Below are 26,691 nucleotides of genomic sequence, written 5' to 3'. Positions count from 1 at the left end.
AAGAAACAGATTTTCAGCTCTTTGCTACTGTATATTACTCACTGCACTGCAGAGTCAGGTACTGGGAAACAGCAAAGGTCTAAAGCCTTCCATAGCTCTGGTAGCACAGCAGGTCTTGATGTAGGGTTTCAGAAACAAGAGTTACATGGAGGAAATATCAACTGAGAATCCAAAGTAAGGAATGAGACAGCTGCAGGTGTTGGAGGTCTTTATTGAGATTATAGCACAGATACACTTCTGTAGTTACCTTTCTACTTTTATACGATAATTAGAAATGCTTGCTACAGTGCACATATAACTTAGAAACCAAAAGAATCCCAAACCTAACTGCAGTTCAAATAAATAAATAACCTAATGTTTAAGGTTTATATTTTTAAAAGTAAAAGGAACTGTACAATATGAAAATAACAATACATAAACATTAGAATCTAAAGTCTTGTAGAAATAAACCTGAAATTTCCCATACATAAACAGTGCAAGAAATAAAATTCAGATAAGCTTCTGAACTGGGAATTTAAACAATTTAATTCTTAAATTATCATGCAGACATAGCATTTTAAGCCATGCTGGTTTCTCTTACAGCATTAATGGTATCCCTTTTACTTGAAAAACTGATAGCCATTAAGCTTACTGTGACACCCTGCTGCCAATTCACCCTTTTCTACAGTACATTATACACAGAGGTATTCTGTTGCACTCAAAAAGTAAAATAGTCTGTTTCTAGAGGAAAAAAAAAAGTCTCATGTCTCTCTATTCCAACATGTTAGTTTGTTCAAAACAGTGTCATGTAGTAAAAACAGCAACATTTCCCCCAGTTTAGATGCAAAGAAAAAACTCCACATTATAATAACAGCCCATAATCAAGATGTAGTTTCTGCCTAGTCACCTTTAAAGTTCAGAATTTATTACTAAAAAATTGAAACTGGAGATGTTAAAATTTGACCTCTCACTGAGAAGTGATTAAGAAATCTGAAAAAACAGTGGGAAGCAATTTATCTTCTATGTACATGTGTGTAACTAGTTACATAGAGGTTTGATAAAAATGTTGTTCAACTTAAGCTTCTATATAAAATTCTTATTGAGGCAAAGATCAAGGAATGCAATTAATACCAAACTGTAAACACATCATTCATGTTACTTGGAGTGCACATCAACAACATAAGAGTTCTCCTCAGACTTTGGCAACAAGACTACAACAGGTCACAGCAGCATGAGTTCACATGGAAGACTGAAAGCACTGCAAAATAATTTACTAAGAACACCAAGACCTCCTAGAAACCAGAAAAAATCTGTGACAAGTACCCCTCCTCTTGATATGACATTCTCCTGCCCGACAGCTGCTCTCTCAATGCCTAATGATTAGTTTTTACAGTTCTGTAGTCTCAGGTCTCTGTGCTTTAGCTGCATAGGTTGCCTTTGTCTGCATTCTAGCCATTGTAGGTCCAGAGGGTTACAGTTCTGTCTGCAGAAGATGACAAGAAGGAAAGATCTTGTGTATGCCATCTGCACTGAATAACTTTGTCCTTGTGCTCTCCTACCACCATAAGAGGCAGCTGCTTTGTGAGGTCCCCTAAAGGAGAACAATATAAATCATTAGTCATTCATGACTTTATATCCCAGCTTTTTTTTTTTTTTGCTGTTGGTTTTGTTTTAATACATTGTATTTCAATTTATGAATCATACTTGACACACCACCACCATCTCTCAAACACATACAGAGCATAACACAAAGCCCATGATGTGCTTTGGTTATACTGGATAGTGTAACTTTACAATACAGATATTCAGAATTATTAAACAATGTGATTAAAACATAATGGTCCAAGAAAATCTAATTGATTAGATACACCCAATACCTTCTCTCTTCTTAACTCTTCCCAATAAAAACAAGCGGCACAATTACTATATTTTTTTAAGGGGTCAGTTTTCTGAATGCTTCCTGGAAGCAATGGTCATTTCATCAGGCAATGGTGTTAATTCTTGTATCATAACCTGGCCATTCTCCCCCAACAAGATTGAGTTCATAGCCAATATTCTTAACACAGCTGGGTAATTGTGAACAGAAACAATCAAGGTTATATGAATTTCAAACCCTTTAAAGCTCTACTATTTTCTCCGTTTTAAACAAAAACCTGATTTTTGAATGAAGTTCTATTACAAATTTGATATTAAACACACCAAACTGAAAATTAACCTAGTATCCTTTGAAATATGTTACCTTGCAAGTCTGTCACCTTTATTTTCATATCATATGATCCTGTGAGCAAGTAGTGTGCCCCAGGAGAGAAGCGAACAGACCGAACATCACTGGAATGAGGGTGATAGCTCTGCACCATCCGGCCTCCCCGGATGTCATACAGCATGCAGCTGGAGTCCTCTTGTCCTGTAGCCAGGAGACGACCACTTGGATCAACAGCTACTGAGGCTACAGCACTTCCTACAGGAGAAAATAAATCCCAACAAGCACACATTACATTTATGTACATTTCTGCAAACAGCCAACTTTAAAAAACAAAAAACAAAAACAAAAGCCACACATCATATAAGAATACCAAATGCTGGCCTTAAAATTGAGGTGAACACAGCTATTTTTATCTTACAGTAAGAAAAATTTCATGTCTTAGCCCTTAAAACTCTGAAGCTGTAAGTTAAGCAGGGATGGTACCAGAACCTGATGAGAAAAAGTATGGGTTTCATCACAGGAAAGGAAGTCACTTGTTATGAAACAATGTAGAACAATGCAAGAAATTTACCCCAATTCCAATTTATTGCCCTGAAAAAAAGTTTCAAGAAATAAATCTGAACTCAAGTGGTTCTCAAGAATCCTTTTGCAGGTATCTATAAAGTATGTTGATGACCTGCAGAAGTGTCTTTTCCTTCACATCCCTTTTATTCTGAAACAGTATCTTGCTTTATTTTTAGGTACATGAAAGTGTCTGCTAGAAAAAAATGACAAGGTGAATCTAGCCAAATGTTACTTATTAAAAACCAACAAAACCCCCCAAACAAACACAAAACCAAACAAACCACCACAAAATAAAATGCTGGTAAAGATACCCTTACAACTTCTCTTTCCAAGCCAAGCCTCCACTCTGTGACATACCTCCCCCTTACATTCACTCTATACTAGGCATCTTTAAACTACATTTTTATGCAAGAATGGTTAGAAGTAGGATAGCAAGTCTTACCTGTTCCATGAAATGCTGTTCCCACAACACGTACACAGCTTGGCACTCTCAAATCCCAGAATCTTACAGTTTTGTCCTGGGATCCAGAGGCAATCATCCAGCCACTCCATGTATAAAGTGCTAAAATGTGACCTGTGAACAAGAAGACTTCTTAATTTGATTAAAGATCATTAATCAAATAACGAAATATTACAGTTTTAACTGTATTTTCATGTTTAGAGATTTAACAGTCTTGTGGAAAACCTGCATCTTGCATGATCTAAAATGCCAGCAGTGCAAGGTACCCAACTTTTCATACTTCATTCCAGAGAATGATGCATTAAATTAACAACCAATGTATTTAAAAACAAACACCCCCCACCCAAATCCTGAGAAATTCAGAGAGAAAAAGTCCTGCTAGGAAGAAAACCACAAAGACATTAAAAATACCCCAAAAGCCAAAAACTTCAGGAGTGCAAGAGAGAGGCAAGAACATACATACCAGTGTGACCACTTAGAGCATGCAGGCCTTGTCCTCGCTGACAATCTGTTGTATAAATATTGCAGTCCCCTGCTCCAGCACTTATTAAAATAGCACCACCACTTTCTGGGCCTTCCATAAAAGCAAGGTCTCTGATTGTCCCATCATGCATGCTGAACTCCAAATCTGGTCCTAAGATAATGTTTAAAACAGTTGAGGAACAACATGAGGCATACATCATTTATCACCATTAGTCCTGCAATCTCTAAAGCAGCAACAAAGTTACCATTACAAAGTGATAAAGCAGAGAATTTTAGGAAAAGGCAGGTATACAACCAAGTATAAATGTTGTTTTGCACTTCCCATACAAGACACTGTTTCAGTTACTACAGCTCAAATAAAATTTGTAAGAATCTCATTTTTATTAAATGTTGCTTAGCCTTCCTACAGTTCATAATGTGTGCAAGAGACACATAGACCATCCATCCCCATGGCCCATTCCAGCCAAAATGTTTATGAAATACATTTGTTTCTTTTTATAAACTAAAAAGGCTTTCTCTGCCAGGAGGGAAAGATCATTGAGAACACTGAACCACACAGGACGAAGCATCCCAAGTTCAAAACAAAAGAGAGCCACATTCAGCATATTGGAGGGTTGGGCATGGAAAACAACACGTGCTAGGAGAAAAGCTTTCTAAGATGGGGGAGAAGATGACAGAACCAGGTGAGAAAAAGGAACTGGAAGTAGAAATAAATTCCTATTGAGAGTTAAGAACTAGAGTTGGGCAGTACAATACCAGAGAGAGTCTTGCAATACAAAACCAAAATCCAAACAAACAAAACAGAAGATAAACCCTAACCCTTGGTGGCTTTTTGCTGGACAGAGACTACAGTGATGCTGAAAGGGAAAAGAGACTAAGATAATCAATTTATTATAATAAAAAATAACAACAACAAAAAATATTAACTACATAAACAATATAATTTGAATGGTTTTGCCAAATATATTGGACAAATAAATGGAAATAAATTATTTAAACTAAACAAACACACACACTACCTGTTGCATTACAAGTTTCTGCATTAAAAGGCAGTACTTTCACATATTTATCATTAGAACCAGTAGCTAACAGCTGTCCACAGGGACTCCAGGCTACACAGTAGATTGATCCTTTATGATGTTTGTTCCTTTTGAAGCGAACTATAGGTTGCTTAGGAGCATTATAAGTACTGAGGAAAAAAAAAAGGAAATATACATTTTACTTTTATTTGTAAGGAAACAATGTATCCTAAAATGAAAATACTGTTTTACTATTATTTTTGGTAACATGAAATACTTATGACTGCTAGCATTGAAGCATACACATGTAATCTAAGACAAAAGTATCTTCTCCATTCTATTTTCTCATTTTTTTCCTCATGTTCCCATTGTATCTGCCATTGGACATGCAAAAGAATTCACACAGCTCCCTCATCTATAAAGGGTTGATACAGATGAAATACAGTCATTATTAGTTACGTACAGTGAAACTTTATCCCCAGAGGCCTAAATTGGCAAGATTTTTCTCTACATCATACATATTTCAACATCTCAATCCTGAAGCCACTTTTTGAACATGCTTAAGTTTAGTAAAGCTGCAGTAGCCAAGAAAGCTCAGAAGGCACACACTATCTCTGATAGCAGCCAGGGCAGCTAGCATGGCTAAAGGCTGGGTCTGGAACTAAACCATCAGGCTGCAGGTTGGAAGATACCAATTCCTGAAAGAACAAAGCAGAATCCTGTCTAACCTGGGTGCATGTGTGCAGGAAGGTGTTTCTCTGCCAGCTTCCCACCCACCAGACATAACCCCTAAATAGGGATTGTGTTTAGTATATATAACACCATAATTATATGACTGGGACTTGTGCTTGAAGCTATTGTTGTGCCTGACAGAAGTGCAACAATAACCCCTGCGGCTTTCTGTTTTAGCCAAAAAATAGTTTTCTATGCCATCCTTGTTATCAGTGTTAAGAGGGACTCAAGCACTTAAAGAAGATCAAGAAAAATGCTTCCATTGACTTCATGGGAAGACATAGAAAAACCCTGCCCTCAGTCAAGTACTGTCTCCTCTTAGGCCTCTAAATAAATAACAATAAAAATGTGCCAAAAATGAAAGAAAAATCACACATGTTCCTCATTATAAGCTGTGTGTTAGTTATTCTTATTGAATAAGGTGACTCTTAAAGCTTCACTTATCTACTATAAAATGTAATACAGCAGCCTGTGCAGGACACATTCACCACTATATATGGCAAGTATGTCACAGCCATCCAAACATACCATACATTCTTTTATCTCAAACTACATCAGCTTTACACATGGCAGACTACTGTTAGTAAAAAAGAAGTGTCTGTTCCACTGAAAATGTTTTGTATTGTTTACAAATCAAGAGCATGTTGTTCAGGCCTCAAGCCCGGAAAGTCTGCTTGCATTGGGTGTCAGAGAAATCAGCTACTTTTTGTTTCATAGATTGCCAATAAATATTACGTAATTCAACTTCAAAGGCTACCTCACTGACTATATTTAAGGAGGAAAATTAAAAATAACAGATTACTTTTTGAACACTCTGGAAGCCTGAACATGAGTCCTAAACTGAAAAGATGTCCCAGATAAAGTCCTGTACCAAGAGCTCCTTCTGAAGTTTTAAAGTTTTAGATGCCTGCGCTTTCTTCCTGGTCCAAGAAAATAATGTAACTGAAGCAGAGAGAAGGCAATAGTTATTGAGATGGGAATATTTACATCCAGATGTAAAAAAACCACGAACATTTCCCCTCCTATTAAAAAAAAAAAAGAAAAAAAAAAAAGAAAAAGGGGTGTGTGAAAACAAAGACAAGATGCACAGTAAGCTACAAATAGTAGTTTTCCTGTCAAGGAACCAAAGTATCAGGAAAACAATATTTATAGTAATAGTGGGCTAACAGACATACTTTGGCAAATTTTACTGTAAACGTTGGAGAAGATATTTCTCTACTGCTAAGTCTGTCCTCTTGCAGAAAACTGCATCTCATATGAAGTCAAACTTGTGCTGGCTGGGAAACTGACACATGCTTTCTCCTGCTGTTACAGCTGGAATACCAAAACCAGAAGCCATCACAGCAAACACAGAAGAGCTGACCTGCTGAGTCAAAAGTCACATTCCTATGTGGAACATTGTGGCTTGTGGCAATGCAACTTGCCAGAAGTGGAAGACAGCAAAAAAAAAAAAAAAAAAAAAAAAAAAAAAAAAAAAAAAAAAAAGTACCCCACAAACAAGTTATTTTTGTTTGGTAGTTCAGGTGTCTATGAGAGCATTGCACTATTTACAAGAACAAAATAGAACAAAATAAAGGTATTAAATGTATAGATATCAGTAGTTACAGGAGGAAGAAGTGCTATGATACAAAAAAGGAAATTCAGACAAGCTTTCTTACCTTGGGTCAATTACTTCTGGATAGGCACACACTCTCAAAGTTTTAGAGTTGGAGCCAACAGCATATAAACTCCCGCTGGGATGAAAGGCTACAGCTCTGACGGCTTGGGTGTCTTCTAGAGTATTAATGCAAATGAACTGCTTTTTTGATTTGTCATCCTGTACAGAAGGATAAGAGTTTCTTCAGTATAAAACTGAGCATTTAGAAGAGATGTCACTGTTCTGAAGAATAATGTAAAACTACTGCACCAAAGTAGCAGCAGATTTACAAATTACAACTTGAAAAACAATGTCCACTCCAGATCAAGGGAACAGAATACTTCGGGAAGTTCTTTTCTTCAACTCACTTCTACAGCTAGCATTAGATTAATATTTCTCACTCTACCTCCTGGCTCCAACAGCTTTTGTTCTACTAAACAGCCCATCTCAGAGTCATGGTATTACAGTTTACTTCTGTGTAAACACACTTGATCTGTGTGAAATTTGCAAAGGGAACAAAGCTGCATTTAAACTTAAAACAGTAGAAGCCATAAACACAGTTCATAGATCAAATATAATACTAAACATAAGAATCAGCTTTTCACCCTGCGGATAATACCAGGTTATTAAATTATGCTAAATTTTATTACATCATCTTCCTGACATTAATGACTCCCTTATAAAATTGTTTTTATTTATCTGATGAATACATTTTGGAATGTATTTATTGTAACGTTATTTCCCTAAAGTCAGCCCATCATGCCTGGAGTCCAACTATCAAATTCTCAGCCTGGAAAACACAAAGCAATGGTTGTAAAAGATATCCCATTGGAATCTCTGTTGTACAAGGAAAAGGTGAGAGAACTAGGACTGTTTGGCCTTGAGATAAGAAAAGCATTTCAGGGTGTGTGGAGGTGTCTATGTAAATCTCAGTGTATATAAATACCTAACAAGAAGAGTAAAGAAGATGGAACAAGACTCTTCTTGGTGGTATCCAGTGAAATGGCAAGAGACAATTGACAAACTGAAGTACAGGAAATTCCATTTAAACTTTTGTCATTTAAAAAAAAACTGTGAGGGTCGTTAGAACAGGCTGTCCACAGAGGCTGTGGAGTCTCCATTTTTGGAGATTCTGAAAACCCAATTGGACCCAGCCCCAATCAACCTGCTCTCATTGACCTTTCTGTGAACCATGGATTTGGATTCTGTCCCCAGATGTCCCTTCCAGTGTCAATGGTTCTATGATTCTATCGCTACTGAATCAACCAAACTTTATTCTAAATGTCTATTAACAATGAGAAGTGTCACACACTCAGCATTAAACACTGCATCTTGCAAAAACATACATTGTAAAGGACAATGACTCACCTCATCACCTCTTGTCCTACTTAAATTCCCTGAGGAATCTTCCAACTGTGGCTGAGTGACAGCATGTTCTGATGCACTATTTTGATTTGGTGAAGAGTTTAAATTCACAAGGCAGAAAAGGAGAAGAGCAGGCACAGATTTGTTTCAGTTATTCTCAAAACATTAATTCATACAGTCAAGTGCTATATGTGTCTGATTCTTTATCACACTACTGTTTTATAAGGAATTGCCATTTTTGCAGCAACTTCAGGCACTGAACAAATGAATGCAAGTTAAAAATATCTGTTTTCATCCCATGACACATGTAAATACAGATATACAGACACACATGGAAAAATTGTTGTTGCTTTAAGGCCCACACTACTGTTAGTTAACAGAAGAAATTCAGTTACCACTCTGCCCTTGCCCCTCTCTCCAATTTGTATTTCATAAAAGAACATTTGAATACTTAACAGAACACAAAGCAAACAAGAACTATACATGTAAGATGGAATAAAAAGTCTGAAGTAAAAAATAAGCATTAAAGGTCAACTATAACAAATAACCACTATTTTTAACGTGTCCTATCAAAAAAAGATTTTATAACCCCTATAAAAATATATAGGAAATTGATCATGAGCTAAATACATTCAATGACAAATTAATTTGATAACTAAGATGAAATACAATCAGCTACTCCCACAGTGCTAACAGAAGGATATCTCAGTTCTGAACAGCCTCCAGTAACTTACATTTGATTCCCCTGTACAGGTGACTCTTCAGGAAAGGGAATCTGATTAAGTGATCCACGCTTTCGAGGAGTGCTTGTGTTAAGATTTGGGCTATCAGTTGTTATCCTCTGGCTAGCATCTGAAGGTGGGGATGTAAAGTTGCTTGCTGGATTGGTTGGTGCATTCCCTTTGCTCCCATTACACTGTTGGCTTAGCGTTTGTACATCATTTCCAAGACTGTCAATACCTATATTTAATTCTCCTAGTTTCTGGATAGATCTAATAACAAATGACAAGGGGAAAAAAAGCAAAAACAAACAAACCACTAAATCAGGTTATTGTGAGAGTTTTAGGAGTGATAGGAATGGGTGAAGGGAGAATTAACAACTCCCCCAACCTGTTAAGAAACTGTTCAGTAAGATTCTGTTGCTGGTCAGCTCCATCTTCTTGATTTACACCTCCTTCCAACAACATTTGCTGGTACAACTGTCTTTGCTGCTCCTTCTGTTCTAAGTGTTGCTGATAACGCAGTCTTTGTCTGTAATATTCCTGAAACTGCTCTGTAGAATCACGAAGCTATAAACAAAAGAGAATTACCAAAGAAAATTAAATAGTGAATTGCAGTATTTAAATATTGACTTGCTGATTTGTCATTTCAACATAGACATCAAAAGGCCAATTATCTGAGGAGCAGTGCTTTAATTCTTCCTTAAAACCATTTAAAAAAAAGGAAATCACTGCCAGCCTATGCCATTCACTGTTGAATTAGAGTTGCCACAATTCAGGAAACTCCTACAAAACTTCCAAAGTATTAAGATCAAAACAAAGAGGTGACTGGAAGCTGAAAATAAATATCAGAAAGGAAATGTAAGCTACATTCCAAAAAATATTTTCACTACAAAGTAATATAATCTGCCACAACAAATACTTGAGCTTCTTTTCTCAGTCCCTTCCTTTTTATATATTATCTTTAGCTTCCTACACTGCCATCTCCCCAGGACTCACTGCTTCTGCATTCCCTGATCCCCACTTTCTGTGCCATTAGTTCCAAACTACCATCATAAAACAGTTCATAGAATGGCTAGGGTTAGAAGGAACCTTAAAGATTTTCTAGATCCAACCCCCCTGCCATGGGCAGGGACACCAACCACTAGGATCAGGTTGCTCAAGGACCCATCCAGCCTGGTCTTGAACACTTCCAGAGGGGGCATCCACAAGTTCTCTGAGGAACCTGTCCCAGAGTCTTAACACCCCGATTTCCAATTAATATCTAATCTAAATCTCCCCTCTTCAAGTTTTAAACCATTGCCCCTTGTTCTTTCCTCCAGAGTTGAGAACAAGTTAAAAACAAATCTCCTACTACAAAAACGAAAAGCACTTTAGTCCAACGCCAAAATATCAACATTGAAGTGGTATGTATTTCCTAGAGAAAATAAAAACCTTAACTGCATATTTTAAAAATAGTAACGAAAAAAAGTAGTTAAAAGAAAACAAACAAACAAAACATCTGCTGATTATTATTTTTTTTCAAAGGGGACATTTATCATCTAGCAATTTTAAGTTGTGTAAGTACACTTTTATAAACGTGTGCTAGTTCAGACAATTCATGCAGAGGACCTTTCTTCATAACCATGAGCCTTTGCATTTCTTCTAAATAAAAATACTTGCATTATGGATTTTGTGCTCTCCAACACAACAATTTTTTGGTTTATAGTTAGTTTCTTAGCACTGTTCAATTTGTCAAAAGTTAACCAACTTATGTTTCCTGAGCCTTTCCTTGCAATTTAGAAACTCAGAAGTTTATCTTCAGAAGTCCAGAGGGCACTCAGTCTATGTGCTTCAAACACATGAACTATTCACTGTGTTAGTATCCTTTTAGGCAACATGTATAATCTTGTATTTGTTTCCATGACTCACACGATTCATACTTGTTTGTTGCAGTTGGATAGTTGGATTCAATTCTTTCATCTTTGGACTGTGTGTTATTATTACACAAATTAACACCTAATCTATACCACTACAATGTGGAAAATGAAACAAGGTGAAACTGGAATGGGTACAACATTCTTTTCTACTTTTGTGTAACAGCCTGGCCAAAATCTTCACCTACAGCACAGCACCTCCAGTTTTCATTCTCTCCTACAAATTCTGCATCTGATTTTTTGCCTTTTGAATCCTGCTCTGCTATATATTGACCAAAGCTCTTTCCTTACTCCGAATGTGCACACCCAACATCACTGCAGCAGAGAAGGTACTCAGCAAAGTTCCTGAAGGGAGTGGAGTCCCCGAGTCTGATGACCTTTTTAATCTTCCAAGAGGCCCCCGTTGCCTCACTGAGGTATCCAGGGTCTACAAGAATACAGCCCCTGCCAAGACTAGGCTGGTTTTCAGTTCCATGTACATGCCACGAGTCAAGGCAAAGTTTACATCACAAATCCAGTCACAAACTGGACTCTTCAAACAAAACAGACTGCACACTCAATGTTACTAATCCTCACTGAATTAAGAGAGAGGTATTTAAAGCTGTGGAAAGGAACAGAATAGGTAACTGCTTTTGCTGTTTCATACTGAACTATTATTTCATTTTCCCAATACTGCTGTTAAGGAATGAAAAGGAAAAAAAGTATAGTCAAGACATAAGCCTTCAAAGATGGGTCAAAAAAAAGTTATGCTATTGGATTCTGTATTGCAAGGACACATTTACTAGGGAATTATCCAGTTTCTCTGTGTTCTAGACAGAAAAGAATGTAAAATGGTCTATGACACTTGATGTTAACACCATAAATTGGAGGCTACATCCCAGATTCCTCACTATAACATGGAGAAGATTCTTAAGCATTGTTAATCTGACATTGATGGCTTTGAGTACTGCAAAGTGTTTTATTTTTTTAGGGCATACACAACAGTTTTGCAACATTGCTGGCATGAGAAGGCACAATGATCAGTGGCATTACACACTTAAATGACAACAGAATTCTGTACAATGGGGAGAAAAAAGAGTAACTTCTTACAGAAGATGCAATGGTATTTTCACTATAGTAAAAACAAGATTCAAAGCAGTCCATTGTCATGCATAAAGTTCTCAACACAAAAGCAAATCATTATGAAGTCATCAGAACACAGCTCAAAGGGGTTCATAATTTTTAAACAACCGCTACCTCATTTTTTTCTTGTTTGGCTGTTCCCTGACTCTGTGCTCCATTAAGTGGTTCATTTTCTTGAACTGAACTCTGGCACAAAGTCTCACTGCTGATAGGATGCTGTGGCTCCACAGGAGTATCACTTCTTGCAGCAACATAGAAGAGAAGAGATGATTAAGAAAAATTAAGAGTATAAAATACCCTGGTAGGCAAAGTAAAATCTGGTAACACAAGTGTGCAATCTACTTAAGACACATAAAACAGCAGATACTGCTTAGAAAAAAAAAAGCCACATGCAGTGGGTTACACTAAACAAAATAAAACTCCTAACAAAAAAAGCAAAGACAGTCAGTGTGCTTTGTTCCCACATTTTCCAAAAAGACTTAACATTTTATTAGTACACTTTGTAAAAATGTAATACAAGGGATAGTTCCAAGATTTAAGCTATCCACAAAAACTCCAGTTGTGAAAAGGCTGGTTAACCCAAAGACTTAAGGTGGATTATTTGGAGTAAACCAAGTTTTCAATATATGATTTAAGATAATGTATCATACACTGTAAAAAGTTCCATTATCATTGGTGAAATGACATCAGCATGACAGTGTTTGTTTCCTTTTTTCTTGAGTTTACTTACAGCTGCTCTTTATCTTAACACAAGATACAGAATGTTGCTGTAAGGCAAAACTAGCATTGCCACCAACTGTAGGGCCAGGATGGAACACCAAAGCCCTAAAAACGTCCTCTGCTGTCCACAGCACCCAAGTACAGTGCTAGTTACTCACCTGGTTCTTCCAGAGGAAAAAAAAAAAAAACCAGAAGCTGTCAGATGCTTTCTAGAGTAGCCTGGATATGACATTTAGAAAGGGGCAGGACTGTTCATCAAAATAAAGGTCAAGCAAAACCATGATGTTAAGTTCTTAATTGACAAATGTAATTTCTCCTGGTTACCACTGTTCTCTAAGAAGGTAAAACTGCAAAGTTTGACACAGGCTTTAGTTCCTAGAGCAGAAGTCAGTTTTGCAGTCTACACTGCATTAAACCAAGTTCTTAATAACATTCACTGCTACCATAACCCAACTATCTCCAAGGTCAGTATAAAAACCCCATAATATATTCAGCCACCTTATTCAGCTTCAGTTTGGAAACTGATAAGTAAATATTTAAGCTGGACTACTACAGTAATAATTTAAGTGATGGAGAAACACTATAGTGACAGTACATTGTAACTTCCAGTGACTTCATTGGGACTATTTCTATATGTAAATTTTTGAAGTATACTTCATCACTAACAGTGTTAGGACCAAAATTTACAAACACTTGAGGATGGAATAGGATAGGGAAATAAGAGGGAATTACAGCTGTTCCACTTTCTCTAGATAAATAAATGAAGACAATTTAATCAATGATACTGAATACAAATCTTAGCTATACTCTTATTACATAATCAGAGCACATTTGTGCTCTGTGCTAGGACTTCAACTTTAACAAAATCCAGACTGTATCCACAAGGCTCAAGACCAAATACAAAAATCTCCTTCAACCATAAAAGTGTAAGAAAAATGCCTTGTATACGGTTTTAATTACAACAGAATTTAAACAATCAAATTACATTTCAGTATTACAGTTAGGTTCAAATACAGGTAAGAAGCCAGTAACATGAAAACAACACAATCCAAGGTAAAAACAAAGCTATAGTTGCCCTTACCGCTCAGGTGACTCTTCAAAAATGCTGTGACACTCAGTATTCTCAAGCATGAGGCTTCGGCTGAGATTCTGTACTCCTGGGTAATGGAAATTAGCAAAGGAGTGTGACATTGGAGAAGTTTTGGTCCCAAGGTCTGTGACTCTCTTATCGTGATTTGTTAATCCACATGACAGCCCATCCAGGGCAGGGTTTAAGGAACGGGTCATGTAAGCATCTGCTGACTGAGGCCGCCTCATTGGGGATGATGGATAAGGAGAAAGTTTGCTGATAAGAGGTGTCAAAAGATCAGCATACGCAGCTTTTGTAGGCTTGAGGAGTTTATCGACATGAATATTAAGCATTTTCTGCTCAAAAGCACAAGAAAACACAGTAGCTGGCAGATTCTGCAGCCATGATAGTAAGCTAAGGTCCAAGTCATCACACCCGTTGCCACACAAGAGATCAATGCCCAGCAACACTTCACTTTCTGTGATTTCTTCTCCCGTTGCTTTACTCTGACAGAATTCCACACAACATTCATAAAGCAATCCTTTCATTACAAGCTGAAACAGACGATTGTTACTTGCTTTGAAGCCAGCCTCACTCAGTTTCCTATCAGCAGGAATAAACTCTGCCACCATGACACAGGCTTCTTCAAAGCAGTGAACTCGTGCAGTGCTGGGATTCCAGTCCTTGAATTCTGCGTGGTTGGTCAGGCGAGGCAGTGTCAGCAGCAAGCAGAGTTTACTGTAGTCTTCCTTAGAGGGACAATATTCTTCCAAAGCATGTAGGCACTGTACAGCCTCTCTCATTGTAAACTCCAGCTACAGAAATATTAAAATTAACAAAACAGTTTATTCTACACCTCTTTCTACAATAAAACAGTTAACTGAAGAACAGGCAGTACCAGAATTTCTCTGCTATCATTCCTTTCTTACTTTTACTGTTAATATTTTAATTAAAATAGTATCCAAAATAGAGTCCAAAATTGCCAATGCAAATGTAGTTACAACTACATTTACAACAGAGCCACATTCCTGGATGCTTTGACTTCACAAAATCCCACTTTCCACAGATATACAGAATTTTTTCATGTCACTTCAGGCTTGATAGGCCTAGGAGCTAAACAGTTTCAATTCTATTGCAGCACAGAAGGCTACTTCCATACTCTTAAGTCTGCTAAAGGACTTTCCCTTATGTCTCTAAAAAGCTACTGGCATTAGGTATAAAAGGCTTGTAGATTTCTCCAATATCCAGTGATCAGCACCTTCTTTGTTAGTTTTTACATCGAGATTTTCTGCTCTTCATTCAAAAATATTACTGAAGTTTAAAAAGTTTTCAGAAGGTAAGACCTCCAAATGAATAGAGGACTTCATGACAGCTAAAACCCAACAACCATAATAAACACCTGCAACTTCAGATTTTTACTTAGAGATTTAAGAAATTATAAAACCCCTAACTTAACCATGTTACCTAGCAGCCTTTCACCCAGTACATGCCAACACATTTGGTAACATTCACAACAATAACAACAAAAGGCTGTAATTCTATTTTTTCCTCTATTGCTATCTAGTAAAAGTATACAGCTTGAATCACTAGAGTAATAATACAGCCTCCCTTTACAACTGTAAAGGCAAGCTTACTTTTAGCTTTCTCTACACTTGTCATGAGAAGACCCTGAAGTACAATGCATGTGTAATGTGACATAGAATTAAAATCAATTCAGTTTGGAAAAAAGAAATAAGTTGTCTTAAAACTACAGGCATTCTTCTTTTTCAATGTCACAACATTTTTGTGTTATAAATTTGGTATTCCTGTATTATTAACATAAGTACAAACTGTAAATAATTTCACAATCTGCATACTTTCATTGCCAGCTTGAGTTAATGACTTTTCATATTGAAAACCTAAGATGATAACTCCAGCTTTTTGCACATTTAAGTGAATCAGCCCTTTGTGAACACATCTGTTCTCTCCAAAGAAAACGGTTGTGTCATTTCCCTCTAAAAGTAACAGAAATTAGATTAATTCAAATTGAAATATTTCATCTGTTCCTGACTAGGATAATAAATTTCCGTGATTCTAAAGCTTCCTTCACAATACTTTGGGGAAAAAAAAAGAGCCCTGTACTTTACCATAATGGCCTAAAACAAATCTCAGGATCATGACCAGAAACACGACATATGGTCACTACTAAGTTTCAAGTAACCCTTGTATAATCACTTCTTGAGACCTGAGGCCACACTCCTTTCCAAATGAGACCAGTTATTATTTCCATTATTTATTAAACCATTTGGTAACAACTAAAATTTATGAATTCAGTGCTGGGAGTTTCCACTCTGCCTTTAGGCAGAATATCTCAAGAGTTTCCTGAAAAAAATATAAAAAACTCCCCAACCAAATACAATTCTTACATGCTGAGGCTCATCTTCTGCTGACATGGCATTGTTTACACACAAGGCTTCCAAGAACTTCTGCTTCATTATAATGTATCGAAATCTGCCAAGGAGAAATTAAATACTTATTATATATCTTGATCCAGTAGCTAAATATTCTTTTTGAGACAAGCAGGGTATTTTACAGCAAATTTTTGAGTTAGGCATAAAAACTGCAATGTCAAGGAACTCTGCTCTCAAATGTTAACAAATTGGTAACCACAAAGAAATTTTTCAACAGGAAATGCCTTTTTCGGTTATTACTTTCAGAAATACTACATTAAAATATTGGAAGGCTAATAAGAAAAATAACATACTCTTGAATAGAAATATGATAGAGCAGCCAACTATAAAAAGACAGTACAACATGCACCATATTACTGAAGTGTACAGCATATGAAAACTCATTACATATAGTGTGTACATATTTTTGATAGTTTAATTTAAAAAACATACAGGTTAGAAAAAAAAAGGTGACAAACTCAGAGCTATTGTGTCCATGACATTCATGTATTTCCCACAACTCAAAATAACTAAAATCTGACATACATTCTATTTTACCTTTTCTTGTCGAATTTTTCCATACATTCAAGAGGCTGAATAAACTGAAGAACCTCATCCCACTGACCATCAAGAATCAATTGCCTAGTAAAAGAAACAGTCATTCCTTTAATTTCACTGGACAAGAAGATTTTTTGTTAAGTAAATACACAAGTGATCAACCTGCATTGAAAAGTTAATGCCTTGCACAAATGACAGCTGTCTGATGTGACTAATAATAAGAGCAAAAAAAGTTCTTTTTCAATATTTTGTAAAATTAACTGCATACTGGAAGGCCAAATATTAATTACTTTTAAAGGCACCTCAGAAAGGACAAAATTATCCCACATGTCCCACTTTACCTGTAATTTTTTACTTAAAATAATATATTTATTCATACACTTGAAGTAAGATTATCTCAATGAATGCACCCTAAAAATAAAAGTGAGCTTAAAAATGAATTAATTTTACTTATTTAAATATTACTGGGACTACTTTATAAAGTGGGTGGGAAAACACAGAGCTCGAGTATTAAGAACTTAAGAGTAACAGCTTGGCAGGAATTATGTCAGGCACAAGACCTCCAAGACCAGTAGGATAGACTGCATGGATGGACCAGTTCAATTACTTCATATGCCCATATGGCACACAGAGCCCTCTATAAAAGGCCCAGCTCAATAAGGAATGGGCAAGCTACATTTTGGAGGAAAAGCTTTGGAAGCCACTCCACACATCCTAATTCTTAACATTAGAATATTGTCAAATTATTTTAATTATTTCAGAAGTCTAAAAACTACATATTCAGTTCCATGTGACATGGCAAGCAGAAAATAACATATCACTGATGCCAATACATCTTGCTCTCCTCTCCTGTTCCTGATCATGTGCTTTCCCTGACTCACCCTGCACTGCCACTGGCATTTGTTAAGATTCCTACTTCAGTTATCATGCCAGAAAAATAACCAAGTTAAAACAAACAAACAAGCAAACAGAAAATCTAACTCAACCTATTAATGATGCCTAGTCAGTGAGCTCAAGTGGCTCATAGAAGGCTGTCATCAACTTCAGACATGGAACAAAATGCAGGGCTGGGCCACAGAATTGGGATTACAATAAGAGGGCAGAAGAGCTCAGTGGGAGCTGCCCACTGAGTCACAGTCCAACTCTATGTTTTCATGCATGTAGCATTCCAGCACCAGAGAAAGAAGTCCTACCTCAGAAAAAGCATGTCATCTGAAAACAAGCCATTAATGACCCCACTTTCTTTCTCAAGTGCCAGCATACTGATATGAAGTTTCCTTGAGTTTAGAAAATCTAGTATTAGTTTAATTATTTCAGCTTCTTTCACATTCACTGTTTCTTCAGCAGTCATGATGGCAGCCTAAAAGGGAAGTGAGATTTTTAGTTATGATCAACATGTTTTTTATGCTTGGTTACCAAACTGGCTCAAAAAAGAATAATAAAACACAATTTTATAGGACAGAATATTGTAGCATTACAAAAAATAGACAAGATTAGGAAACAGACTAAGAGATTGATTTTGAAGCCACAATTGAGATCTACCAATGCATCTACCAATGCATTATTTCTGTCCTATGCATATATAGGTGCCCATTTAAACAAATATACCAAAAAAACAATCCTCCTAGAGTATGAAAATACTGTACTTGCTAGGTCTGCAGTTTGTAAACTTTTCCTTTCTGAAGTGTAAACAGGGAAGTTCAAAGAGCATAAAAATGAGTCAGTTACTATGTCCTTACCTACAGATCTTTCATATAACCTTAAGCGTTTCTAATGCATACAAAAAGCACAGCACACTAAAAACACAGTCTCCTCCTACTCATTTTTGAAGTAGTGTTATGACAACCAAGCCAGGGGTCTTCACCCTTCCTTCATAAGATCTTCTGTCTGTCTGCTTTACAAAGATTCTGAAGTTGTAAACCTGAAGTGGCCTAAGCCAGTTTGACCCCTGATGGCCAGAGGCTCATTCACTGCCTTAGCTGTGTGCTGCCCCTGCCTCCAGCTGTGTGCTCTTGGCTCTTCCTCAGCAGTAACCACTTCTGTCAATGGGTTAGCTTCTCCACCAGCTCATGGTGTGAAGTGGCTCAACAGTTTAATGAACTCTCCAGGCAGCAGCGAAGTGGGAAGGTGCAGCTGGGTCAGCAACAGGCCAAGGCACAGGCTGACAGTAGTTACCTTGTTTAAAGCTCCCATGGACACCATGTCCAAGCTGCTTGGCAACAAAATTCTTGCAAGCATGAGTCTAAAGTCTGACTTAGAGTAGAACCTGTTCAATTTTGTTTTGATTTGTTTGGGGCTTTTTTGTTTGTTTTTCCCCCCAAACAAACAACAAAAAGACTGTACAGTTGCAGCTCCCAAGCAGATCTGCTGAAAACTGGGTTTGCAGGGAGAAACCCTGTAACACAGCCAAGTCAAGCAGCACTGCCTCATTAGGAGCTCTTAAAAAAAAGCTAGTGGCTCTTCTTACCTCCACACTCAGCTACATGTCCTCACGCATCTCTTGGCACCCACAACAGAGCTGGAAAGGTAGCCAAACCACTCAGGTGCAGGTTTATTCATCTGTGGATGTGAGGACACTAATGCTGACACAAAGAACTGACAGAGCTTTGGCTTTTGGCAGTAGCAATGTCTTAACCCGACTTAAATTGATTATTAGAGTGCACCAAAGAAGAGAGAAGAAGCCAGTATCAGTGATGAACCATCACCAGGAGACAATATACCCAGAAAAGGGGAGAGACAGTGGAATAACTGCCAGAAAAATTAATAAAGGGAGATGAGCACAGAGAGCAAGATGTCCACAGCAATGGATTATAGTTACCCCATCTGCTCTCCATTTTAATTCAAAGGGGGAAACAACAATACTATTTAATTCCCTCACACAACCATTTACTCATGCTGAAACCTAGCAGCTACAATGCTGAAATAGAACCGGCTGTGGGTAATGCAGCTCCTGAGAAAAGCTGACAAAATGGTAACAGCCCCCAGATACCTCAGCTGTGGAAAACTGGAATCCATAAAATACTTATCTACCTCATATTGTCAATAATTTTAAAAATTAAAAAATAAAGTTCAAAAAATCAAAATATGATACTCAAACTATTAACAACAAATTATTTATATACTAAGGGAGAGGGGAAGAAGAAAATACTCAGTGAAACTTCTCACTGATCATCATAAACCATTGCTAATGAACTTGAAGGGATACAAAAACTTAAGCATCAATAAGAGGTTTTTTGTACATCACCTAAATCCCCAGGTTTCCCATCTTCCCATGGTAGTATGCCAACTTTTTCCCAAGTTTTTGCAAGAACATTTGACTAGGAAAGTGTTTGACTATAGCAGCATAGTTTATTTTGGAGCAACAGAGACTTAATTGTGCCAGACAAAAAGGTCTTACTTCTTTTTAAAAACAGGTTTAATTCTCATTTTAGTTACAGAAGACTCCAACCACCAAGTATTTTGATAGATCTCATGGAAGACACACCCAGAGACCAAATGACCACTCTTGGCAAGTAAAGTCAAAGGAAAAAATAAAAATACTGGCTTGCAGAGAGCTTTACTGAAGGAGAGAAAGCAGACACAGAAACTGAAAACCAGAATTAGTAGAAAGTTGCTTTCTCCATACATTTTAGCACTGTTTCAACATCCCCTTTTTGCAACTGGATATGAAGTTTTGTTTCCAGAAAAAAATTCAACCCTACCCTCTTACGCTGAAGGAAAAAAAAAAATGAAAAAAAAAAATAATCAAAGTTAACCACCAGTTTTACTATTAACATTGTAATTCCTAACAACACCTAATAGATTTGTATTTCTCTTTTATTATGTTTAGTGGCACTGGTGGTTTTTATATTAATTGAATTTACTTCCTTGCCAAAAGACAAAAGTAAACCTTAGGCCAAGCTATTTTGAGATTTCTTATCAGAAAACCACTAGAAAAATTCAGACTCCCCTTCAAAGAGCTATACACCAAAGTCCAGTTTTCTTTTCAACTGGATCTTTTAGACTCAAGTCTAAACCTTACACAGCTTCAGGATTGTCTTAAAATTAAATATTTAGATATTCTATTCATGGAAAAAAATAAGCACAATATTTGGTACTTTGCTTAACAGTACAACTATATGAAGTAAAATCTAGCACCTGCAAGGACATGTCTTCTATTTTTTATTTAAAGTTTAAAAGAACAAGTTTGTCCTGAATACAAAGCCTTTACCATTCTAGCACTTAATTTACTTATATTCCCTGTATAAACCAGGATAAGGAGGGTTGGTACCCTCCATAATCATATGTGATATGGAACTAGTAACAGCATATTTGGGGTCCTGTTAATGTAAAAATATAAACTACGTTATATCCAAACACAGTTTGCCTGCTTAACTTCTGAAAAAGATATAAATTACACTGATAAGCTTACACAGTAATAATGAAAATAGTGTGCATTTGTTATCAGATCAACACAAATATCTAGAAAAGAACAGTAAACCTACTAGAGAAGATGTTCACTTGATTGATGGCTTTCCAGGCTAATGACCTCAGGCATCTCTCATAAGCATTATGCTGCCAAAAGCATAAGCAGCACTGTAATACCCCTACAAAATTATATATATATATTTATATATATATATATACACACACACATAGGCTTACACATCACCCCCTATGAAATATGTAATTTCTCTGACATTCAGTGGTATACATGTGCATAAATAAAAATAATAATAATTAAAAGGCAAAGAACAGCAGGGAAACTCAAGATTAAAGCTCAAACTCCATCTTTGGTCCATCACACTATATTGCTGTCTGCCAGCACATATGGCACATAATGTCACATTCTGATCATTGCAAGCACTAATTCTCAAGAACGACTGAAGCACAGCATTAGCTTGAGGTATAAATGATAATAAATGAACACAAGAGCTTAGCATTTCAGGTGTCTTCTACCAATCACGTTTTTGTTTTGACCTTTATTTTACCCAGTCTTTTCAGAACAGTACTTTTCCAAGCTTGCCCTCCTTCCTTCTTTCTCCTGTCCTCTCCCCTTTTATCTTCCTCTAGCTCTATATTTAAATTTGTTTTCTTCTTAATGAATATACATCAAGAAAAAACCCACAAAACTACTTGCCACAAGCCTGGCATATCTTCTCTGTAGCTTAAATGACCAAGATGTCCTTTAAATAAGCTCTTTGGAATATAGACTACCTACTCCTAAATTTTCCAGAGAGGTTTCATTCTTGTACTGTCCTTACTCATGTTGTAAGAGCAGGCCAACAGTAAGAATCCTCCCATGGTGTTACAAGCAGAGAGAACAATTATTTTTTACAAATTATATATATACACTTATGTATATACATATATTATTGCAGGAAAATGCCTAAAATCTATAATCGTGTCCAAGTAGTTTTTAAGAAATTAAAAATGTGTATATGCTTTCACATGATAGAAACTTAATGTAAGGTTTAGTATTCTAGAAAACGAGTAAATAGTGAAATTCTAAACCAAGCATTATTCTGATGTTATTTATCATCTTGAACAGATCACTCACCAATAGTATGCAACATGCATTCACAAAATTGGGCAAAGAATATAAACTAACTACTCAGAAATATAAGACAGAAATACTATAGTTCAAATCTTACATGTCATACTGACAGCAAGGCGATACATTTAAAAGGTGAAGCAATGCATAACTAAAAGGCTTGGTTCACTGTCTTCAATGAAAGCTGCAATGCATATCCACAAGCTCAGTATGTTGGTGAGCTACACCACAGAAAAACTGAATGCAAAGCAGTAATACATATTTAGAAAGCTGGCTGTTTTGCATAAAGTTATTTCGACTTTTAATCCATCCCACAGTGACTCTCAGGCGTGCCTAGAGGCCATTCTGGACTTCACAGAATTATTGAGGCTGGAAAAGACCTCTGAGATCATCAAGTAAAACCTATGGCCTAACACCCCTACACTGGCTAGATCATGGCATCAATTGCCACATCCAGCCTTCCCTTAAGCACCTCCAGGAATGGTGTCTCCATCACTTCCCTGGGCAGTCTATTCCAATGTCTGATCACCCTTCTCTGGTGATGAAGTGCTTCCTAATATACAACCTAAGCCTCCCCTGGCACAGCTTCAGGCCATGCCCTTTTGTCCTGTCACTCATTTCCTGACAGATGAGCTCGACCCCCACCTGACTACAACCTCCCTTCAGGTATTTGTAGAGAGTGATAAGGTCCCCCCCAAGTTTCCTACAGGCCAAGCAACCCCAGCTCCCTCAGCCTCTCCTTGTAAGGCTTTCCTCCTGATCCCTTCACAGCCTTGTTGCTCTCCTCTGGACCCACTCCAGCACCTCCATGTCCTTTTTTACGTGAGGGGCACAGAACTGTACACAGTACTCACTGTGAGGCCTCACCAGTGCTGAGTACAAGGGGAGTTCCACCTACACAGACCTCACGGAAGACTCAGGGCCCAATCACAACCTAGTGGCTCCTTTTCTGATATGTTCTTAATCATCTTCCAGATATTCTGAATCAAAAAGTTTATTAAAATGTATTTTTGTTTTTACAACAGACTGATTCCTACAACAGCTAGGGCAACTCACTCAAACCCATTTTACCTTAAGAGACCACCCAATTCATTATTTCAAACGAACTATGTTGAACACATTAAGGCCTTCACAGAAAAACCTTCAGCAAATTTTGCAGTTGAACTCGGCCGGAAAACTCTTTCATACAGATTTTTCACTGGCTTGCCCTCTAACAAATCTATTATTTTAACCTGCTCAGATCAGCTGTTGCTTTAGAGCCACAACAGTAATCCTTATCTCATTATACTTCAAAGGCAAAGCTCTTGGATTCACCAATCCTTTACAAGATGCACACGCTTTATACCCTGTGCATTCTGCACCATGAATGCCAAAAAGGTGACATTAAAATATGCAATACTTCCATATTGGAGTGAAAACAGAGTGCAGAAAAATAAAAACCCCAAACAAGATACGGGACACTAGAAATTAATACAATTTAACTAAAAATCTCTCACTTGCTCTAATCCTCCTCATGTGCAATTCCAAACGAAATCCAACTCTGCTAGGGACAGGGTTCAGAACAACCGCAGCGCCGAGCCTACATGAGCATTTCGGGAATGTCAGCTCAACACCGGCAGCACACAGGGCCGCAGAGGAGCCGACGCTCCTTTGAAGCGGCCCCGGACACCGAGCACACCGAGTGTCCGCCGCCTCGCTCGGGCCGGGGCCCGTAGACGCACCGCGACGGCCACCGCGGCCCGCCTGGCCCGGCCCGGCCCGCCTCCTGCGGACGCCACAACAAAGGGACGGCGGCGGTTGGGCGTCGTCGTCGCCGCGCCGGCAGCCGGGGCGATGCTCCCCTCAGCGGGGAGAGCGGCAGCGGCCCCCGCAAGGGACGACCGTGCCCGGACACTGGAAACGGGGCGGGGGGCCGGCGGTCCCTCGCCAAGGGGCGGCCCAGGGTCGACGAGGAAGCCGGGCAGCGCCCATCTCAGGGGACAGCAGCGGCAGCCCCTGCGCCTCCGCCAAGCGCGGTCAGCCCGCCCCGGGCCCGGCCACTCCCGTCGGGTTACTCTCAGCCCCTCCGAGGCGCGACCCCCCGCCCTCCGCCCCGCCCGCCCGCCCGCACTCACCTGAGGGGCCCGGCGGCCCGTTCGCGCCGACACCGGCTGGGCGTGAGGGGAAGATGGCGGCAGCCCTCGGGGCGGACCTGGGCTGGCTGTCGGGGTCTCGCTCCGCTCCGCAACGCGGCTGCCACCCACCCTCACCGCAGACTGCCCCACGTCCCTCCCCTCACGGCTGCCTGAGATGAAAGCTAAAGGGGGCGGGCGAGGCCAGCCCGGCTAGGCGTCACCGGCGCGGCGGGGGCGGGAGGAACAGATGGTAGTGGTGGCCGGGCGGGGCGGGGCCCGCTTTGTTAGCGGCGGGGCCGGTGGGGTTCTGCCGCGCCCCTCTTCCGCGCCCCGAGGCTGAGGTAACCGTAGGAGGTGGGGCGCGGCGCGGCGCGACCGGAGCTGCCAGCCCAGGCAAGTGCGGGCTCACCGGCGTCGTTCCGCGAAACTCCGCGGCGGCTCCGGGCCTGTCCCGAGGGCGCAACCGGCCCCCGCCCGCCGTTTTCCCAGGCGCCTTCCCCGCGGGCGGAGCCGGTCCCTGCTCCCGTGGTCTCGTTGGAGATGGGCAGGGAGCGGTTTTCCAGCGGGGAGGGGTGCTGCGGGAGCAGCTTACGTGGAATGCGGTGTCCCCAGACGAAAGGCTGTGAGCCCCAGCCCGCAGAGACCTTTGGGGCGGCTTGGAACCATCTGTGCTCGGCGCTGGCCCGCAGCTGTTGGTTGGCCCGAAAGCTGTCACCCAGAAAGCTGTCACCCAGAAAGCTGTCACCCAGCGCACGCGCCGCGACCCGAGAGTTCAAACACCTTCTGAGGTACCCCAGTAAAATCACCTCAAAAATGCGGAGCAGATTCACTTTCTTCCCCCGCTGTGGAAGATTGCCAGCGCAGCTGCCATCGCGCTCTGCCGCCACAGTGTTCCCTTTGCTCATGCGGCCGAGGCTTGCGGCCTGTTGGCAAGACTTGTAATTAGAGCAGGGTGAGCTTTTTGCTGCCTTCCACTTCTTCAGACTGTTCTTTACAGAAATGCAGATATGCGTATGTTCTACGGATATGTATTTATATATCATTTGGAATTTGTTTACAATCAACACATTTTTCTAACTGTCAGAAGATTAGGGCACCTAGGAGTTATCATGGTGAACAGTTGATAAGCTTTCTCTGTGTTTAGAGATAGCTGTGACATGAGCTGCAGCAAATATATTACAATGCGAGCACTTGGACAACCCCTCTTCCCCCCCCCCCAGGTTTGTGCAGCAGGGCATTGGCAAGCTTTGTCAAAATGGAGATGGTGACAATTTTCTAATGAAGAACGTACCACAGACCAAATTGTTTTAAAATTATATTTTTTTTATTTATGTGCATGTGTAACGTATCAGAAGTCCAGGAAGGGTTGTCAGGGAGTTCAGTGAAGCTGAACTGAATTCTGTGTCACACTCATGGTTAAAAATGTTTAGAACTACAGCGAGTCCAAGTCTGCTTGTGAACTGTTTTGCTGAGGATCAGCTGAGTGGAATCATAATGTCATGCTCTCTCTTCTTTCTGAAAAGGAATACAGACATATCCTGTAGGCTATCCAGCAAGGAGTGCCACCTGGCTTCACAGCAGCGACTCTGGACGAGCAAGGAATGTGGAACTGGGTGCTTCCCTCTGCAATGCTCCAGTCTTAGCACTGCATCCCAGGAAGCTCGATTCACTAGTAAAACACCAAATCCTTCCCTTTTCCTATAAAGCTATCACCTGTTGCTTAGTTGCCTTTGGAGGCACCAATTGATAGAAAATGTAAATTATGGCAATGAAAGTGTTCCCCAATAAACAGAATTAATGATAAATTAGAGGGCATGCAGAAAAACAAGATTGTCTAAAGAAAGCTGCATGTGTAACTTTGCTTAACATACACTAGGATGAAGTCCATTTTAAACTTTTTTCAATCTACAAAACACTAGATAAACACACACTAGCTCTTAAATTTAATATTGATTTCACAATGGTGTTATTGTGGTTTACCTATCTTTTCAGCAATAGCTTTGTTTTCAATAGGAGTTCTGAGATGCGATCTGCAAGACTGTCTCTGGAGGGCAAGAGTTTCAGGATGAA

At 39.1% G+C, this 26,691-nt stretch overlaps 1 protein-coding gene across 11 annotated transcripts; it reads right to left on the bottom strand.

The window, feature by feature from the left end:
- Positions 1 to 191: 191 nt before the first annotated feature.
- WDR47 (WD repeat domain 47) lies at positions 192 to 25,076 on the bottom strand. Of its 11 annotated transcripts, none has more exons than XM_030455524.1 (16): positions 24,622 to 24,999; positions 21,459 to 21,528; positions 18,168 to 18,334; positions 16,975 to 17,058; positions 16,393 to 16,477; positions 14,000 to 14,802; positions 12,313 to 12,439; positions 9,552 to 9,730; positions 9,176 to 9,433; positions 8,445 to 8,520; positions 7,099 to 7,256; positions 4,709 to 4,878; positions 3,670 to 3,840; positions 3,189 to 3,320; positions 2,219 to 2,437; positions 192 to 1,570 (listed from the first exon to the last, which is right to left on the bottom strand). In XM_030455524.1, exons 3-16 carry the CDS (start codon positions 18,323 to 18,325, stop codon positions 1,428 to 1,430), a joined length of 2,763 nt encoding a protein of 920 aa, XP_030311384.1. In that variant the 5' UTR covers positions 18,326 to 18,334; positions 21,459 to 21,528; positions 24,622 to 24,999; the 3' UTR covers positions 192 to 1,427. The 11 variants fall into 11 exon arrangements, with proteins under 11 accessions (XP_030311384.1, XP_030311385.1, XP_030311386.1 ...); XM_030455525.1 differs by lacking the exon at positions 24,622 to 24,999 and adding an exon at positions 24,004 to 24,251; XM_030455526.1 differs by lacking the exon at positions 24,622 to 24,999 and adding an exon at positions 22,980 to 23,013.
- Positions 25,077 to 26,691: the final 1,615 nt, after the last annotated feature.

Source organism: Calypte anna, chromosome 8 (assembly GCF_003957555.1).
Source record: "Calypte anna isolate BGI_N300 chromosome 8, bCalAnn1_v1.p, whole genome shotgun sequence".
NCBI lineage: Eukaryota > Metazoa > Chordata > Aves > Apodiformes > Trochilidae > Calypte > Calypte anna.
Note: the sequence above shows the minus strand (reverse complement) of the source record. Positions and strands in the feature narration are given on the sequence as shown.